Source organism: Melampsora larici-populina, assembly GCF_000204055.1.
Source record: "Melampsora larici-populina 98AG31 unplaced genomic scaffold MELLAscaffold_2, whole genome shotgun sequence".
Taxonomy (NCBI): Eukaryota; Fungi; Basidiomycota; class Pucciniomycetes; order Pucciniales; family Melampsoraceae; genus Melampsora; species Melampsora laricis-populina.
In genome coordinates this window covers 114,124-134,806 of record NW_006768766.1, presented here as the reverse complement: position 1 = coordinate 134,806, position 20,683 = coordinate 114,124, and the positions used below count along the sequence as shown (strand labels likewise).

General features: G+C 39.6%; 5 protein-coding genes across 5 annotated transcripts; 3 read left to right on the top strand and 2 right to left on the bottom strand.

The window, feature by feature from the left end:
• Positions 1-155: 155 nt before the first annotated feature.
• On the bottom strand, positions 156-888 carry MELLADRAFT_101537 (uncharacterized protein; the record flags this gene model as incomplete). The annotated part of the gene is made up of 5 exons (XM_007404142.1): positions 156-199; positions 279-347; positions 442-540; positions 626-685; positions 747-888. 5 exons carry the CDS (start codon positions 886-888, stop codon positions 156-158), a joined length of 414 nt encoding a protein of 137 aa, XP_007404204.1.
• A 3,037-nt stretch (positions 889-3,925) lies between these two features.
• MELLADRAFT_76425 (uncharacterized protein) lies at positions 3,926-5,658 on the bottom strand (the record flags this gene model as incomplete). Its single annotated transcript, XM_007404141.1, has 2 exons — positions 3,926-4,685; positions 4,754-5,658. 2 exons carry the CDS (start codon positions 5,656-5,658, stop codon positions 4,358-4,360), a joined length of 1,233 nt encoding a protein of 410 aa, XP_007404203.1.
• Positions 5,659-9,154: 3,496 nt separating this feature from the next.
• On the top strand, positions 9,155-9,557 carry MELLADRAFT_124466 (uncharacterized protein; the record flags this gene model as incomplete). Its single annotated transcript, XM_007404839.1, has 3 exons — positions 9,155-9,206; positions 9,283-9,346; positions 9,443-9,557. The coding sequence occupies 3 exons, from the start codon at positions 9,155-9,157 to the stop codon at positions 9,555-9,557; spliced, it is 231 nt and encodes a 76-aa protein (XP_007404901.1).
• A 1,100-nt stretch (positions 9,558-10,657) lies between these two features.
• MELLADRAFT_88883 (uncharacterized protein) lies at positions 10,658-12,748 on the top strand (the record flags this gene model as incomplete). Its single annotated transcript, XM_007404840.1, has 3 exons — positions 10,658-11,108; positions 11,182-12,057; positions 12,132-12,748. The coding sequence occupies 3 exons, from the start codon at positions 10,658-10,660 to the stop codon at positions 12,746-12,748; spliced, it is 1,944 nt and encodes a 647-aa protein (XP_007404902.1).
• A 5,948-nt stretch (positions 12,749-18,696) lies between these two features.
• On the top strand, positions 18,697-20,330 carry MELLADRAFT_88882 (uncharacterized protein; the record flags this gene model as incomplete). The annotated part of the gene is made up of 7 exons (XM_007404841.1): positions 18,697-18,817; positions 18,889-19,070; positions 19,179-19,447; positions 19,539-19,591; positions 19,682-19,896; positions 19,976-20,096; positions 20,158-20,330. The coding sequence occupies 7 exons, from the start codon at positions 18,697-18,699 to the stop codon at positions 20,328-20,330; spliced, it is 1,134 nt and encodes a 377-aa protein (XP_007404903.1).
• Positions 20,331-20,683: the final 353 nt, after the last annotated feature.

The following is a 20,683-nucleotide window of genomic DNA, read 5'->3' as shown; positions in this document are numbered from 1 at the left end:
GCTTATTCGTTACTTATACACATGAGGAGGAAGAGATTTTATATGTTTGTCATGCTAACAGATTGAATGTGGTGATACTTCTATACCAAGTCATATCGAAGCCATCCGGCCTCAGGTCCAGCGGTATATATACAACTTTAGGATGCGAGAGATATCTAATTGCGTTTTCCCATATTTGGGAGGTTACATCCTGAACAAGCTGATCCGAAAAGAAATACGTACGCTGAATGAACAAAACTTGATTCAAGAGACATAGAAAGGTATCAATGATTACTTACTTATGAAGGGTACATTCGTGAGTGTGTAAGGACAAGAGTATGATTGAGGTGTACCAGAATTCCAACAATCTATAAAATCATCGTAAAATGAAAGTATAAAGAATTTTCAGAATGACAACTGGATCTCAACAATCAATAGAAGAACTGGGGAAAGGTTACTAACCATACTGTCCATTTCTGAATGTATATCGCACACACTGTTGGTCGCTGTTACCAGGAATATTTTGATGCGTACAGCCCTTCATAGGTGCAAATTGTTTATCTACAAGCATCATAAGTGGATAAAATGCGTTTAGAGAACGTATAGGGAAAAAACAAGCTGTTTGAAAGAGAAGATCAAAACTGACTGTCTCTTGAGCACTGTTTTGCCGGGCAGTTCCAAGAGTAATTACGCGAATCTTGGCATGCTTTTCAAAGTTGGAATGAATTAGGTTGGTTTGAGAAAGAAAATTAACTATTTTTACTTACTTGAACTTGCAGTTGTTGAACCTGAACCTGGAGCATAACCAGCTGTACATTTGACAGTATCCGCTTTTGTGAAAGCAACGTGTGTGATGCATATAGCCATCAATATGATGACAAATTTTTGAGGAGATTGGAAGGATAACATGATGATGATATAGATGCAAAGAATCGAAAACGAGATTGGAAAGATACCTAATTGACAGAATGAGGAATTGGGGCTCAATGAGCAGTTTGTGATGATTAAAATATATAGACAACTTGGAAAGTGTGAGGAGAGCCCGGCCCCTGGCAACAACCATGGGACAGGGTTCACTGACTTATCGAAGTATTAATATCAGGCAGTCTCATACATTGCAACTGAAATATATACTTCATCGTCTCACCTTTTCTTAGCGCGGCGCAAGTAAATAGGGGACCTGAACAAGGAGCGAGAGGCAGCTTGAGTCTATGGAAGCCTGGTGTATCACAAGAGCCAGCAGGGATGTGAAGGCGCAGCTTTAGGATACTCACCTTGGCATACTCGTGGCACATTCAACATTGGAAACCTGCGGAGATTTGTCGACTGGGCCTTTGTCAAGTTTTGTAATGCCTGTGATATTCTTTGTTAGAATTGGTCGCAATCACCATCACAGGTTGATGAGTACATAAAAATGAAAAATTCACACGAATCCAAATGATCGGTTTGAGTTTTCCACTAGATCGAGCTCGCAAAGCTGATTTGCAAGCTTTTGAGAACTTAAACCGGTGGTTGCCACCAAGCAAACACCTGGATCTCACAAACTAACCCTCGAAGACATCAGGGCAATGACATGACCTCGTCAAGCCCAAGACAAGGCAAAAGGGGTTTGCCTTCCGTACGAGTTGATCGCGATTTTTTTTGCCCACACTGTCCAAAATAGGAGATCGGATAACCAGCGTTTTTCATTTGAACGACCAGTTATTTTTCTTGTGAAGAAAGCATAGCCTCTTTGGAACTTCCTGCCCATCATATCACATTTGACCTCAACAAGGACTGTCAGCCAACACTTGAAGCGACCCGCTGCAAAAAGCGGATGCGGAGCGGGGGCGGGGCGGTCCGCTCCGCCGTCGCTACAAAGTTTTGGGTGCTCATCTACCAACCGATCCGCCACCGCTCTACCTCTGAGATTATGTACGAAGCGGATTGGGAAATTAGCGTGGCGGGTCAAATTTACGCCCCGCAGGCACCTCTCAGAGCGGTATGCAGCGGTTGGCTTCCACCATCAGAACACTATCAGACCATCGTTCAGGATCCCACAGACTCAGATACGTGTGGTTTGGATGATCATACTCATCCGGTTTTGTCAATCACGCAAACTTCATTCGATTCGATTTACAAAGCTCCATTCACTTTAAAAGCTTCATTCAATATTGAAAGATGGAAAAGACCAATAAAATCGAAATCAGTTCAAGTGTATCCGAATTCTTACACGATTTACCAGAACAGACTCTTTCTCGATTATACGAATCACCTTCAAGTTGTTTATCAATCTTTAGATTATTACCTTTGCTAGCTAGACATTTGATTTTAAATTTACTTTGGTCTTCAAACCATTCTTTTAATCTTGCTCAACTTAAGCTTTGGTCTACTTCAATCAAATTTAAATCTATCACTCAATCTCAATTGTAATTATCATTTCTCATCAAGCAATGTTTTCTTTCGGCTTCTGGTCTGGATAATCATCGAGCAATCACTGCCAAATCAACTCTCATCAACTTCAATCTCATTTTCTAACTCCAATATTGGTCTTCAAAATAACTCAATTTTCAAGCTTTTGATTAAAACTTACCTTCAAGAAATCACAAACCTTTAAATTCACAAGCAAACTGAAATCATGTACCGTGCAGGGGTACTTTTATCAGGAAATGAACCTCCACCAACTGTTTTAGAAAGTTATGTTGGTATGTAAAATCGGTCTTGAAGTCTTACAAAGATTGGGCAAGATATGTCATGAATTGAAGTTGACTTTGATTTGTTTGTTTGTTGAAATAGAACGTGCTTGTAGTCCAATCTCGAGCCAACAAAACAGACACTGATTTGTAAAGCTGTAAAGACTAAGTAAAACACGAATCAGATTTGATTTCAATTGCACATTTCAATTGCCACTGTTGCCAGGATTCCAACGGTATCCTCAGCCCCTAAATCGAGGGAGTCTTGTCACTTGGTATTGATTTTCCAGAAATCATCTACTCGGTCTGTTATTTGACGCTTCTCAGGACTATAAACAATACGACTCCTCCACCAACCTCAACTCATTTCTTGATTAAACTGATCATGGTATTCCCATTTTATTTTATCTTATCTTTAGATCCTTTTACTTGTATTTTACTTTAGCCTGTCACTTATTGATTATATATTTTCTTACTTCATTCTTTCTATTTTTTTTCTTGTGCTACTGCCTATCTCCTTACTTTATCGACTTCTCTTGCTTACTTATCTTTCTAGTCACATTTCATATAGTACATGATCTTATTTTTCTATCATATTGTACTTACATCTTTATTGCAGTGCGAATACTTAAAACAAAAAATGTGAGCAAAAAATCGCCTCATACCGCTCCCTTGCCCCCAAAACTGATGAAGCGGAGCGAGAGCGGCTCCAATTGGCGCCGCGCTGCATTACGCATGTAGCGGGTGTCTTCTTAAAGCGGATCGAGAGCGGGTCTCATCTGTAGCGGCAAACCGCACCGCCTCACAAATTTGTCCAAAAAGCGGAGCGCCGCGGAGCGCTTCAGGTGTTGTGTCAGCCTTTGTCGGCAAAAGTCACTATGTATTAAGCTTAACTATGTATGAAGGTTGTGAGGTTTAGTTCCCCTCCGTTATTGCCAAGGTGGAACTATGTTGTAATATTCATGTTGGCCAATACGTGACGGCACGCTATAAATCTGAGTTTGCTAAGTCCGAAAAACTCTGGTTATAAGTTTATGAGGAGTACGAAATCATTTTTAAAGTGTATGATTTAATTTTCATGAACGCTCACTTTCTTCCATAAGACCAATGGATCTTAAGCCCGCCCGGGTCTCAGACATCAGGCGGGACATCGGGCGGTCAGAGTCTGTCAGAGCATACATAAGATCTGATGTGCACCACCGAATTTTTAGCGGAGAAGGTCAAATAAGTTTGACACAACTTAATGACAGATGGGAACAAGAACCCAAAGAGATATCAAGTGAGGTTTATCAATTTTTATCATAAATTGTACACCTTTACTCAACTATCTAGAAATTACAAGCTGGACCTAGCAAACAAAGCCATGGGTCCAATGGAGGGGGAAAACTGATGGTACATGCAATTGTAACAGGGCTCTTCCAACTAGAAAAAGGTGTAATAAGGATGACTTTGTTTCATTCATATATCTCTAATGTTAAGCAAACCAAAAAAAATAGCGTCTGCAAAATTAATGTTCAAAAAAAAAGAAAAAAGAATCAAACTCTCTCCAAAGAAAAGAAGAAACTTATAGCGTCCAAATTACAACTATGTATAAAAAAATCTGTTCTTTGTAACAAGTTGACATTAATCGTTGTCACAGCAACAGATCTACAAAGACAAGAAATAGAAAGGAAGAAGAAAACATTTTATTCTATGGGGTAGAGTTTCTAAAATCCACCTAGGATATCATCATCTTTAAACACTTGTCCTTGTGACCAGGTTCCAACACTACAATCTACTTCATCGTCGTCATCCACCTCCGTCTCAGATCGAGCTTCTTCATCCTCGTCATCCAGATCTTCCTCAAATTGTTCTTGTTTCCTGAACTGTTGTAAATTGAGGCCAGATGTGTGGGTAGCCATAGATGGGAAGGATGTCGACGGAGGACTTCTAGGAAAGGTGTCCTTATTTACACCTTCAGGAACATTGCTAGCGATAGCATGGTTCTTATCTCTCCATGCTTCGCAGTCCTTATTCCGACTTGCCGTGTCGTCACTACAAAGAAAGGTAAGAATCAACGCTGAACCGGATGATAGATACAAACGATCCAGCTATGAATGTACCTGTTGAAATTTGGCGTAGGACTACACGAGCCTAGCCTAGACCTTTCACGACCCTCAACTGCTGTGGATGACTCGCAACGTTGGACCCATCGTCCACATTCAGAGGCATCTTGACGAGGAGGGAGACGTAGGCTTTTTTCAACAACAATCGAAGTCCGATCATACACCTTTGCAGAATGTGTCAAATACATGACGGTGGCCACTGGGTTTTCGAGATGACATGAACATCTTGAGGCAGGATGATCTGATGGCTGGTGTCTCTGACACAATGGATTACAAGTTGGAGGGCTCTTTTCTGTTGCAAAGCGGACAGTCTTGTTCGAATTGAGGGATGAGACGGCAGATTGACATGATGAATTTCGACGAGAAGTGGGTCGAGGGTCAGGGCGACTGTTAACAGTATGAGCTCTTGACAGCGGTAATGAGCTAAGCTCTTGAGAAATGGGCGACATTTGAACTGGGCTAGAATGACCCGAACCTTCGGGTGAACTTTGGGAACTGTGGTCCTTCTTAGTCAGGATCCCTCGAACGGTTTCAGGGCAGAAGCCAGAGTCTACTCCATCTTCGCTGACCCCACCATTCCGCGACGATCTCAACTTCTTGAGAGGAGGAAGTTCGGTTTCTAGCTCGGATTCGAGAGCTGGCTCAGACGAGAAGGGAAGCTCACAGGCCGGGTATGAGTTGTCCGGTGTTAAAGATGGGCGGCGACCTCGTAGATGGTCCTCATCATCAGAATCACCGTCAGCCAAGGTGATTTGGAGTTGAGGTGCCAGAGGTCGAGACACAACATCATGAGAAGCTTCGTATGTTTCACGTTGGCGGGTTTTGAGAGACGAGCTTGATGTCGTTCGATTGTTGAGAAAGTACGGCATAGAGGTATCCGTCAAAGGTTGAAACTGGGCCATGGTATCTCTGAGGTATCCAAGAAGTGAGATATGATGAGAGATGTGAACGAGGCCAAAACATCAATAGGTATTCATTTGATCGTAAATATAAGAGGAAGAAAGACTGACAAGGATGAAATTCAGAAATCAGCAAGCGATAATTCGAGTCGGAGGTGATGAGGGCAGTGTTGATGACTTCGATCGAGTTTGAACGAGTTTGATTTATCAAGACCACTACCGAATGAAGAGGATATGAGAAGATTATATAGGCAGAGTTTCGAATGATTTTAAGGCCTTGAATTTCAAACCGATGATTTCAAAGATATATCGCTTTTTTCAATGTGATATGAAATGATTTGAGGAAAGATTAGAATGTATGAAGAATTGTTCAATGAGGATGAAGAACGAAGACCACATCATCTTTTTATAATTTCTTAATCATTCATGCAATGATCGTTCGATGGACGAGAAAAAAAAAGCGACACCAAACGCCTTTCCGTCAGGTCGGAATTGACACGTTCGGACGTTCGGCAATGACAATGTAGGACTTTAATTCAACCAGGCACCAAGGTCAAGGGTCAAGAGTTTTTGATAAATTAAAAAAAACTGCTTCGACCCAGCCTGTTGAGTGCGAATGGTCCTGAGAGAAAGCTACGAAGGAAGTTGAAGTGTTGAAGGAAATCAAATCAAGTAACCAAATTCCGTAACCTGACATTTCAAAAACCATTTCTCAGGTAATCAAGGGTTACGTACTTAAAATCTTACTGTAGCATACAACTTGAACTATGCTTATAGATTGCTATACCTTCCCACAACTTGATTCTCTTGTCATTCACAACCACAACAGCAGTCAAGAAAAGTTTCACATCAGAATCATACGAACACAACCAATCATCTTTCAAAACCTAGGTATGCAAATATCAAGTGACTTGCCAAAAGTTGTCTTGCATATCCTAGCATACGTTTATATGATACATACCAGAGAATCTGGTCAAAGGTGGGGATGATCATCGACAGTCTGTTGCTGCAAGGTTTTGTAGATTGAGATCAAGTGACTCTTTAAAACAGCATCGAGAGTTCAAGAGTCAAGACTGATCAAGAGGATATTGGATAGTATCTGGATTCTGACCACCACATACAGTTTGAGAGCACGAACACCGTTCTCCTCATGACATCACAAAGAGATCTTCAAGACTAACTAAAGGATGCATTTCTCACCATTCAGGACGCAGAGTTTGCTTGAAAGTTGTCAAGTTGACATGTGCAATGGGACATAGCATGGGCATTGGGATGTGATCAGAGTTTTAAACTTGACAAAGTCCCGCACTAACAAAGTTTAAGTTTACATAGGTCCGGCAATGCAGAAGTGATAGAAGAGATGCCGTAGATTTTTGCACTTCCTCTTTCTATCTTCCTGACCTTCCTTTTATGTGATTTGCTCAATGATATATTATTTGAGGGAGGGCGTATATTTTCCACATACTTTGTCAAAAACAGGGCTCAAGAGTCTCAACCACACCGTTCACAAAGAGGAAGCTTACCTCTTTCATGAGGCCTCTTTGGAGACTAAGTCGAGTCAGTATCAGTATTGAATCCCTATCATACCTGCGCGTCAATGTGATACCACACCACACACATGGTGAAATCTGAAAATGGGAGTAGAGCTCATGATTCAAAAAAATATAAATACAAAATCAAATGAACTTCAAGACTTCACTGACACAGCTGTATAAATTGACATTCTTGCCAATCCAAAGTTTTCTGGGTTCTCAATTCCAGTGGAGCTTTGTAGTATTGAAGAGGAAGAGTGATTGAACAGATCACGCTGCAAGGTTTGAAGAGCGAGATTCAAGTGAGAAAAAGTCGGATGAAGTAATGCACACTGACACACCACCTGGAAGAATGGAATAAAGGCTTGAAATTCTGGTTTGCGTTGTGAAGGCAAGCCATCTTGAAAAGTTACGTGTGACAAATTCCTAGGATATGGAAGGACAGGTTATAAGGGGATAGATGATAGGCACGATTCATGCACTGTGAGTATGAGGATTTTTGGGAGCGGAAGTGTGAGTAAATAGCCTGTAGATATATATATATATGTCAATTGCATATGATATATGGGTCAAAACACTGTAGTAATCGGACTGCACATATAGCTGGTCAACATCCTGAACTTTGACAAAACCAGGCTCCAAAAGGGCAACTTGAGTTTGGGATCACGAGTAACTTCCCGGCCTCCTATCGGTGCACCTGGCGAGTCAGTCGACTGAAACCAAATCCTTGGCATTATTGACCATCATGAGACCTTGAGGAAGACACCTCGTAAATCTGTCTTGAAGAGACTTCTGTGGACCGAACCAAGTAAACATAGGGAGCTCAAGTGAAAAGCTAATGAGGTACCTGAAACTGAAAAGGGCCTTGAATCCAGAAGACATAAAGATGCAGATGTCTGGGAGCTTGAGAATTCGGGAGACGCGAGGGGCTTTGGTTGATCACCATGGGTCGGAACTATCGCCCCTATGAATTAGTTGATTACTCGACATGCTGATAGACTTGAAAAATCGCCAGATCACGATGGTCAAAAACCAAGGATAGCACACTGTTCCCCTCTTTGCATCACAAATCTGGAGCTGCAATTCAACACGATAATAGACCCCTCCAGAGCTTCCAGAGCTTTACCGTGACGAAAAAATCAAATTGTATCATCAACTTGCATCTTAGAATCTTCTTGACGACAAGAGCACTCGGCTCCTAGTAATCCAACCATGTCCATGAGATGGTTATCATCCAAAACGTTCAGGAAGCCTTCTAGGAGAACGACATAAGCATTTATTTAAAAAAGAAACTTTGCCCCACCTTGAGGCTGAGAAACAATTATTCGTAGACGCAGTGTGAACTTGCCTGAAGCGAAAAAAGTGAGAAATGAGAAAGAGTATGATGGACAAAGTGAGAAGGGATTAAAGTTAAGATTGTGCTGTAGCAACTTCAGACCCAATGTCAGGAAAAATGACACAAATCTCAATCGCTGATCAAACATTTTGCAAGTCAACTTGGTTTCCAAGGACTCGATCACTTCAACCTGCTCCACGTTCCGCACAAACGGGACCAGAAATTGTACTCGCATCCACTTCCCAAATCGTGAGGCGAAGACGGGCCAGCAGAATCTCATTGGTTGTTGGTTTGGGTCACTAGCGTCATTGGTTGATTTGGACTGGGCAGTATGCAAGCAGCTTTCACCAGTGTTTCTTGTTCAGCATCAATACAAAAGTTTCATTTATCTTGGTCAGTCAATTTAGAGGGTTCTAGGCCACCAAACCTCGCGCATTTGTCACACATTGACTAGCTGTAAAATGGGAATCTAATCAGACCATTGTTGCTTGACCACATTTCGACATTCGACCACCTCACACTGCTCCCAAAAGCATGAGAGGGAGTCTCCTTTCCATTTCACTTCTGCACCGAAAATTCTCCAAGAACCTTCAACATTCTGTACTTCCAACTTCCTTGAAATTATCTCAAAATGTACACACAAATCATTTCAATCCTCCTATCCGCTTGTGTAGTATTGTCACGTACGTATCTCCTTCCCCTGACACAATCATGATTGACCGAATTCCTCAATGATTCCATTTTTTTGTGAATCCACAGTCATTCAATTCATTTATTCACAATTGACAACCACAGCTACCAATTTCGTAGAGTTTGCACTTGAGTTAGTATCCATCCTTGATGTTCTGTTTGAATTTCCCATTCCATATATGTGACAGAATGCTGAAGCTTCAATCTGTTATTGATCCTTTTCACTCAGAGAACTTGAAGGCGTTGTCACAGATAGATCACCCATCGGAAATGGACATCCTGAAATTGGAGTCCAACGTCGTAATATCCCTCACTACTTGGGGGACTTTTCTCAAGTTTCTTAAAAACTCCTGCTCATATTTATCAATTCCAAGATGAACATTTATCACTTCCATCAATGCGCGCATGGTTCCAATCGAATTTTGTGTCTATACATCCCAGCATTTGATGAAGCATGGTATTTTGTTTATAAATTCTACCAATGTTAAAACATGACATGATACTATGTATGAAGGCGCCCAAAGCACAAAATGTTGAAGGGAATATGAATCCCACTTGTACCAGTTGATTGAATCTACAATCACAATGGCTGTCTATCATGATTATACACAATGAATTCAAAGATAACCAAAAACCATCGTTTGAGTCACCACATTTGTATCGCGGACGAATAAGTTGTCCCCTCATACCTGAGTGCTTTGTGTGTCATTGAATCATGACTCAATCCGAGAAAATCCAAGAGTTTTTTCCATAGCGTTTTCCTCTAAACTGCTTCTTTGCCTTGCTCACAGCGGTCAAGCTACAATACCAACTGCCAATTTTTTGCTCTGAGGACATGTGGTGAACTTGTAAATTGAGAGATTGGTGAATGTGATGAAACGATCGAGTGCCTGCCGGATATTAAGAGCATCCCCAGCGGTCTCCCGATTCTGCGGGCTCTCGACAATGTGGGGGGTCAAATTGCAAAAAAACGCTCCAGCGGACCTCGCATTATCGGGGGTGAGACATCAAGAGTCTTCAGATTTTGAGAGGGGCCCTCCACATCTGCGAGGGCTAGGCGGGGTCTCGACATCACGTGCAGATGCTTCCACGTGATGAATACAGAACATGTTTGACTCAAGAATCAAACTGGGTGATTGAGTATAAGCATGCTCATATCACTCAATCAAGGGTTGACCCTCGACTAGAGGTAGACCGCTGTGCAACGTTCTTTTTTTGACCCCCTACATCTAAAAATCGACATCGGGGGTCTGTTCCAAGACCTCGCAGAATCGGGAGACCCTTGGACTAGGTCTGATCTTAACTCTTAAGTGACTTGAGATTTAATCTTTAAATTTTGAGAGTTAAATCCAACTTGTATGAATTGAGTCCTCATGATTTCTCATTTCGACCTTCAACAAATCCAATCACCATCATCAACACCATCCTCAACCTCATCGTCAACATGCCAGAATCTAATTCAAATCAAGCCACACCGACAAAAAGAGATCTCATTAAATTAAAACCGCCATCGACTCCAATCTTATTACCAGGTGATAAAAGTAGAGGACTTCAACCTGTTACATATCATCCAATACACGGTCATCTTCAATCTGCACCTACCATCTCACTTAAACAACAAAGAGTTTTGGAAGAAGATGAATATATCGAAGCACTTTCATCTATCATCAAACGCGATTTCTTTCCGTCATTGGATCAATTTGATAAAGAACGTCAAAAATGGCAAGATGAACGTCGTCGAAAACTTACACTTTTACAATCTACTAATTCAACTTCAATGGATCTTACTGACCGTCAAATCAATCATGTCAAAGGGATGAGTTGGTCAAATACTAATCCTATCAGATCACATCGCTGGGAAGACGACGGTCCAACACCAAGACCCGGTCCATCATGTAAGAATTTATCAATCAATCTAACATCCAAAATTATTGTACTTTTATTGATATTTGAATCTCCCTTTCTCAGCTGGTATACCGGGAATGACTCCTTTGGGAACTCAATGTGGAGACACTCCTATCGCGACTCCAATCTCTTACTCTGCTCATCAACAAACCCCATTAAAACCCAAGAATTATGATTCAAATCTTTCACTCGATGACTTTTGTGCACGTTACACTTCAGAAGATAATTCATCTTTTTCAGAAATCCTCAATAATGCTAATCAACTTAAACGACTTAAATATACATGGGCATTCGAATCATCTAATAAACAAAACGCTAAACTCCTTGAAGCTACCTTGAAACGAGAACACTTGATTGAAATGATTTCGAAAATGACTGAAGGTGGAAAAGGCGTAGGATTGATTGAGGGTATGAGTGGTAGACCTGGTGAAAGGAAAATGATTGAAAATGTTATCACTAAGGATGAGCGACTTGCTATTGAAGCTGAAGATCGAGATTCAACCAAGCTAATCCTCGATACACCAAATTCGGCACCAAATTCTCCTTCTGACCAGCAAATCACTAGCACTGATCCTGATCATGAATCTCGTCAATCCAAGGGAAAAGGGAGAGCAGTCACTGCCATCGATTTAGCAGTTGCACCTAATGCTCAACCAGTCAAGAATCCGAACGCTTGGCCGCATGTCACTCGCAACGCCCTCATGTTTGCGCCTGACGCAAACATCTCGTCTCATCAATCTATGCCACCACCTCCCTTTCCAGCCGCACCGACAGTTTCACTAGGTGGGCCCAAAGGTATCAACTATGCCAACACACGTATGTCAAACGATAATTTGATAGAAGACGCTCTGAAGCAAGCGAAATCCTCGAGTCGTATGAGCATGACTACTCTCAGTCCTACTCGAAGTCATATCGCTGCTGCAATCAATGGTACACCATGTGAGTAATTTTTCATCTTTGAAATCTTCCAAAGCGCGGGTCTAAGGAAGTTTTTGATTTTTTTCAAACATCAGATCCAGCTCCTGAATCAATGTCACCTCGGGTCAATGGTTTTGGATTTGTATCTTCAATGCCAACACCAAATGCGAATAAATTGAAAGAATCCAATCAACTGGACGAACTAATGACATGGGGTGAAATTATGTCAACACCAATCTCATTAAATCCACAAGAAGAAGAACTAAGAGAAGAAGGACCATTCAAAATTCCAAAGACCCCTAGACGTGAAGAATTAGCTATGGGTATGGCAAGACAAGCAAGTAAAAGTCTACGAGAAAAGTTTGGTAACGGATTAGGTGGTACACATATAAGTCAATTAAGGAAAACGGTTTTGAAAGATCAAAGTCGTGAAAGATTGAGATCTAGTAAATCTCAACATGAAGTCAATTCAACGTCTAAAATCGGAGGATGGAAACCTAAAAGAGAAGAGATTTTAAGTCCAGCTGGAAAACGATTATTAAAGAAAACTGAATTTAATTCGATCCATTCAAATCAATCTCCTCTAAATTCCAATCATCTTCATTCTAAATCAACTTCTAATCAACATTTCACACCTAAGAGAGATCTTAATCAAATTAAATTAGATCAAGAATCAATGAATCGAATCAAAAAAGCTAAATGGGAATCTTGATTTATTTTACCTTGAATCCCGATTGATAGCAAAGGTTCATAGTCGAATTTAATGAAGTGAATCAATTTATTGAAGATGTGGTTCCATTGATTTTTTACTACTGAGACCATCTTTCATCTTCAACTTCGAAGTGTTTTGGTAAGGATCGATTATGTTTTTGCTTTGATGAGCGTTTTATGTACTAGATTTTCAAGACTACTGAAGGAACTTGATCAATTTTGTATAACAATATAATGTACATTCTTTGTTTTGAGTGGATGTTTGATTTTATTTTACTCCAGTAGTACAAGGCATATATTTGAGATGAAGGCAATCGATTTCAAACATGAGAACTGGGGGAGAGTGATTTATAACCAAATTATGTGAGTGAGAAGATGATTGGTGAAGTTTATATGACAACTCCACAACCCTTGGCTATGTTTATCTTCGGCTACCTTACAAATCAAACCAAGATATTCATTAATCTGGCGACCCCTATCGAATGAGGCTTGGAGTTCAAAACTACCTTCTCCTGCTCGCGACTTGTACTGGACCAAGCTCGTAGCTGTACTTTTGTCTATCGACATAACTTTGCCTTGTAAACCCACACGAGTAGTAATTTTAACAGACTCTGAATCAGTATGCCACCTTTTCAGTTCACATAATCCAAGCAAAATAGTACGCTTACTTTTTAAGTATATAGTATCACAGATGTTAACACACGGAGTTGGTATTAAAGTGATGTATGTGCCAAGATTCAAAAACACTATAGTGGAGGTTTACTGAGCAATTTGAGCTTGGTCAAATCTTCTCCCGGCCTCGACTCATCAATCTCTACCAGTTGTTCCTTCATAGCTTAACGGACGGATGATTCAAACTTAGATGTAATACTCATTTCCACCTGATCAGCGCGGATCAGGAGACCAAGTACAATGCTTAGGAACTGCTTTTGTACGCTTCCCTTCCTGAACCATTACATAAGGACTTCTTGTTCCGACCACTCAAAACCCTTCTCTGACCTTACTCCCCGCTTTGATAGAGACGTACAGAAACATCTACTTTCTTTGATCTAGCCAAGATCCACAGCTATTCTAATAATTTTCATATCTAGATCAACCTACAAAGGTTTAAACCTTTGTAAGGCTCTGGACCAATCTGAATTCACTCTATCACGTATTTTTTAGATCCCACTAACCTGGCCTAAGATAGATTGATTATATAATACCATTTGGATCGGAATGCTGCTGCTTTTTTTAAGAACTTATGCAATGCATCTTTTTACATTTTTGTAACATAAAAATCTGAAAAAGGAAATTACTTCAAACATTCTTTGAAAGCTTAAATCTCCTATTTCATTATGACCTTAGAATGAAATTTGTGTGCATAAGTCATCATTTTTTCAACTTATTTGTAAGAAACCTCTCTTGTGATTTTGTTTTGTGAGAAAAACACAATATTGCACTTTCTTCTACTGCCTCAAAGAAATATCTCATTATATTGCACAAAGATCCAATTCAATTCTGTTTCTGTTTTCTCTGGACCCATTGGTTGACAACTTATTTATCACCAAAGATCAAGTATGAGTGATCATCTTTGTTTTGACTGATATCCTAGACAAACAGCAGATATGAAATGCAGACAGTATTAAAAAACAGTCATGCCTCCAATTTATCCGTAACAAACAATAATGAGTTATCAATAAAGCAGACCCAAAATGAATAACAAAAAAACCAATACACGTATATTTTTTTCAGAAACAATTGATAGTTGAGAGAGGATGAAAACTGCTTTACATAAAATAATAAAGACAAGGAGTGTACGAGAAGAAGTTGATAATGCAGTTAACAAATTATTCATCTAGAGAGAAATTGATTACAATTTTATCATCCTGGTGCATTCCTTCACCACCAGGACATACGGCGTAGTCATCTTGCTCTTCCATAAGTGAACGAGCAAAGACAGAAGGATCCGCTAATTCACATGTCCAAAGATCAGAGACATGGAGGAATAGAGAAAATGAGAGGATGTGAAATAGTTAAGATCAAGCTATACATGATGAAGAAATGGAAAGAAATCAGTACGCAACTCATAAGCATGAAAGGGAAGAAGTGCTCACCTCAATTCAATGGAACAAAGCCCAAGATGTTTTCATCTACATTCACCGCACAAAATTGAGCTGTAATTGAAATACAGCAAAATAAAACAAATCAGTAAATGATCAAATGAGAAGAGGAAGGGAAAGACAAGGAGAAGGAGAAGGAGACATACATGGTGAAGAGGTAGTGTCTGAGAGGTCGAATAGAACAAAGGGCCTCGATACTTCGACTTCAGATGATTCAGAGACCTCGAATAATTGAATCGGGGGTACATATTCTCTGAGACGTGGTTCATAGATAGTACGAAGAAAGTCGGGGTCCTGTTTGGGAAAAGGTGGTGGTAGGTTGGTCAAAGGAGGTTCAGTAGGACGAGTAACGTTGATCAAAGGAGCCCATAAACAAGCAATAGGTGGAGAGATCGCAGGATAAAATCTATGAAGAGGAATGTCGAAATCTTGGTTAAGAGAGCGACGATTCATCATCCAAGATAAGAGTCTGATGAAGGAAGAGTAGAGAAAGTAGAGAATGGGAAAGGTGAAGATGGTAAAGATAATATCCAAGATGAAGACGGTGAAAAAGTTCGTGACAGGGTGAAGTTCAAGATGACCAAAGTTTAATAAGATCATGTGAAGACAGACGGAAACTGTAAAATAGACTGGAAAAGCGCGAAGACTATCACGAAAGGAGATCTTGTTAAACTGGGGGAGAGGCATGACTGGAATCAGAGAAGTTGGTTAAGTTAGATCAGAAGTGAAAGGTAAGGAAAGGTTGAAGGGGGATTTGAGGAATGGAATCGGAAGCTGGTGGTACGGGTGATGAAGTGAAATTCGGATCGCTCTGGAAAACAAACGGTATTTGTATGGCTCAGATACTGAGTTGCCGGATCAGCTTCAACGCACGTCACGTGAGTCATTATCTTTGTTTGGATCATAAAGCTGATATACGCGCGAAAAAATACAGATGTACTGATTGACGCGAGCTGTTCAGTCCATGTCGGATAGAAAGATAACGATATAGTTGCCCCTTCTCTACCTCAAATGTTGATACCCACCTCCAGCTTGCTTTAATCCACTCTATTGATGTATTTTGATAATTCAAACTCTTTGAGTTCAGAGATTGAATAACAGGCTTCGCTCAAGCCCGAATGGATTATTTGACTAACGTTTCCATTGACTCATATGGATCGTGTACCTTTCATAATACTGCGATGACGATTGGCCGAGCGTTCTAGTACTACCTGCCTCTGCCTGCAGCTGGGACTTTTCTGGCGACTCTCTCGAGGAAAGACATACAAAGGTATATTTCTCTCTCAATCTTCAAACTCAACTCATGTTCTGATCATCAAAATCATCTCCAATTTTCACAGGCCTGATAGCTTTTTGTTGATTTCTCAGACCTAATTAAATGTCGCGTAGCTAGGCTCAAAATCTATGCTATTTTCTGCTTTTTTGATGCTTCTCATTCATATCATAGAACGCACTTTATTCAGCTTTATATTCACGAGGAGATTCACCGAACAATTCACAATAGCAGATCGCGCCAAAAGCACGATGCCTTTTACTTTGGCAAGGCTTAAGCTTCTTGGCAGTAAATGGTTCCTATCTGGGATCCGTGTTGCTTGATCGCTATAATTCTCTATCAGATGGCTGGCCCTGAAGCATTCCACAGTAACAGGGAGTTGGGATCGACAGGTGTAAGGAGTTGTTTATTGGAGTATACAAATGAATACACCTCGCTTTCACTGAGAATTGGTCTTGTTACTTGGTTTGTACATGATTCTCAGTCAAACTTATCATTCAAGAGCATTCAAGACCACATTACGAAAACAACACGTGCGGAGGCAGGAAAGAATTTGCTTATTGTAGTTATATATAATTATATATGAATTTCATATCCAAGTCGCCGAACACAATTGGATTCCCCACATTCACTATCTCCTCTTATCAGCCAGAGAAGCTTTGATCGTTGATTGGAGGCATCATATAATTTTCAGAACGGATCGATCCATCTAACAGTAGAGAAATAGGTATGATGAACATGAGAGATTTGCTCATTATCAAGATACGACTGTCTCGCATCCGACCCCACCAAGAACCCATAAGGGATAGTCCTGTTTATAATAACTGGAAAGGATGGAGAGGTCCTAAACATCAAGGTACTTAGGTTTTCTTGGTTTTCTGTCACGTTGCGAGCCGTTCCATACCGATTGAGTAGATTGAATAGATGAATTTTTTGACAATGAATGTTATCGATAAGATCTAACAAATTACTCAACGAGAAATAAACTCACAAAGCTTTTCTTGACAACTTAAGACTTTCTTATCCAACTTTTTGGATTTGATAGTCTGATATTGTGTTTTGAAGAAAAAACTGATAAAGTCTTAAAATCCTCAATCTTACTTTTAAGGCCTACTTTGAACAAAGACTGGGAAAAACATGTATGTCTTAAAAGAGCTTCCCATTATTTTGGAGAAATTTAAGATTCGTGGGATCTTCTGAGGTTCTGAGTGGGAGTTTCTTGTGGAAATTTTGGTGGTGTAAAAAAGCGTTTATATCTTCAAGGCTAATCAACTTGAATAGATTAATCTCAGCGTCCAGTCCGGTATCTCACATTTGTACCAAACTTCCAAACTGGAACTGGAAGAGGAAGTTTTGAATTGTGTATGTCTTAAAAGTCATGTGATCTTCTGAGGTTCTGAGTGGGAGTTTCTTGTGGCATTTTTGGTGGTGTAAAAAAGCGTTTATATCCTCAAAGCTAATCAACTTGAATGGATTGATTTACTCTCAGCGTCCAGTCCGGTATCTCGCATTTGTACCAGCCCTTCAAGCTGAGACTGGAAAAGGAAGTTCTGAGGGCGCATTCTGCTTCAGATTTACTTAAAGTTGTACACTCCACTTTACTGAATACGATGTTGACGAAGTAGTGAGAGGTCTACAGGCAGCTCAGCGAGCCTACATATTAACGCAAAATCGACTTTTGGTGATTAGATTCACGAGTCAAAATGATTGAGATTACTGTGATCAATCTTCTTGTCTCAAGAAATCCAAAAAGAAGGCAAGATATTCCAAAGCTTCGATATCTGCCTTGAGCCGGAATGGCCATATCTGGTATTTTGGTACAGCTCAGTTATGCATCAAAGAAGTATAAGTCTCATGGGATTAGCAACATTGCTTGTAAGAAATTGTTCGGTTTGAGGTGGCTGGTTTGCGAGTTTCGACTGAAGTATTTTGTACTGGGTCTCATTCTCCGAGAACTCTGCATTCTATCCGATTAACAGATGATTCAACAAATCTCAGCCATACGCTAGATGAGTAGGACAATAATTTCTTAGCTGCCCTCTCTCATCGACAACGTACACAAGTCTAAGAGGAAGTAAAGAATTTTCCACTCAGATTTCCGATCACACGGAAACCAAATTATATTTGCTATCATCCTGTAGCTTTCTTCTTATTGATGCGTATTCAGGCGTATTCGTCACATGCAAACAATCGAACATGTGATCAAGAGTAGTATGAATGAAGCAAAAGTTGATTGATAGCCTTAAGCTGAACGCGTCACAGCTCTTCATCCAAATCCTTCCATCTTCTCAGAAACACATGACAGGTACGTAGGTCATTGAAGATGGGTAATAATTTGTTTTTCTATAAAACTGCATGGATTGAGGCCATTCGAGATGATATATGGATTGTTTATGAGAGATATAGTAAGCGGTTTGTTCAACTTGATGAGTACTCCTGAATCTAAAATACCAAAAGGGTGAAAGCATCCAGATGAATGTTAAAATTTGAATGTTTGTTGATTGAGTTTTTAAGTATTTAAGTAACCCCTTAACGTCGACTGTCAGTTTTGAGTAAGTAGTACTTAAGCTTTTGATGACCATTCAAAAGAAATACCAGCTCAGCAGCACTTCATCAACCAACCAATCAATCAAACAAGTTCAAACCACCAATTCACTCAAACCTGGTTTCTCAACTGGTGGTTCATTTCAAGCTTGTAAGTTCATATCCTCGTTCAACTCATCGTCCCATAATGTACTGACCCAATCTCTTTCATGGTGAGTTTAGTGGCAGTCGAATCAATCGAATCAGATTCAGAAAGCGATTCACAAACCACCCCGATCATTCCATCACATCGAACACCTTCTACTGCCATCTCAACTTCAACTAAAAAGGGACGCGCCAAACAACGTGCTCGTGATCGAGCTGTAAATCAGCTGGTACCTCTACTTTATCTGATCCAACTGAATGTAAGTCAACTCTGTATCACCCTTTTCTTCTTCACAATTCTACTCACACCCACACCTATCTCAATCAAACATCACTAAATTTTTCGATCGATTTGTCAATCAGAACAGTCTGGAACAATACCAGTTTTAATAAGATCATTCATCCATTTGTTCTCACCGGAAGAACTACAACTAATCAAAACCGGTTTAATTGTTTTCAATTCAAATGGAAAGATCTTTGGAATCGAAAAAGAAACCTTGACAAATCAAGAATGGAATCTAAAAAGTGATGTGATTCGTTTATTGAAGAGGAATTGGATTCAAAAGAAGAAGTTAATCGATCGAGATTCTGAGAAATGGAGAGATTCTTTTGCCTGGTTTTATCGATACTCATACTCGTGAGTCCTTGATTTGATTTGATTTTTTGTCTCTGGTATTTTCATGGGGTTTGGGAAGGTTTGCTTGAATCTTTAATGAGACTGATCTGAGGTTTTTAGATGCTGTACAGTATACGAATGTAGGAGTTGGACAACAATATGAATGTAAGTATCCAATCCCAAAACTTGCATACCCATGAAACCCCTTAAAACTCATTGATTTCTAACTTAAAACTTTGATTGATGACGGTTTAGTACTTGATTGGCTTAAGAATGTGACCTTTTTAGAAGAAACAAAATATTCATACAACATTTATTCACAAAGGATTTTTGAAAAAGTTGTGAAGAGATTATTAAATTCAGGTACAACTGCTTGTTGTTATTTTACTTTGATTCATCTTTCGGCTTCAAAAGTTTCAAGTCAAGTTTGTGTTGCTGCTGGTCAACGTGCATTTATTGAAAAAGGTAATGTAAGTTGAACCAAAAAACCCAGAAAGATTGGTTTGTTTAAGGATGATGGTTAATTTGATATGTTGTTTTTGGTCGTAGATGGATCGGAATGAAACATTTGAAAGTTTTAAGGAAAATTCAGTGGAGGATTCTATAAAAGATCATGAGATTGGAATCTTGAGTTGTATAAGAGATGGAATGATTGCTACTAAAGCTTTAGGTTTCCATCATCATCATCATCATCATCATGCTTTAAAAGAAACTCATGAGATTCAAAATAGTACTTTTGATTAAGAATTTGTTTTATTTGGCTACTTTAGGTGGTGCAAGAGTTTGTAATCTTGAAGAACAAATTGGTAACTTTGTAGTTGGTAAAGAGTTTGACGGGATTATTGTTCACACTGGAGTTTCCTTTGATGCGATTGGAAAGGTTGAAGATGATGAATTGATTTGATTTGGATTTGAAGAGTATCAGGATCGCTGTGGTCCGATTTTTTTTATTGATGAATTTGAAAAAGAAATTCAATTGAATGATTTGTTTGAAAAATTCTTGTTTACTGTTTGTAACTTCTTTCATATTTGATTTTGATTTGAATGATTTAATGATACTGATCTGGTTTTGTGTTTTGGGTGGTTTTTTGATTAACTTTTTAGGGTGATGATCGAAATATTGCAAGTGTACTTGTTAAAGGAAAAATCCTAGGCGGTGCAAGAAAAAGTTTGTTTTAAGATTGATTGTTTTGATTTTTCAGTCCTCACTTGTTCTTCTTTTTTCTCTCTCTCTTTAAAAATTGACCTTTGAATTTG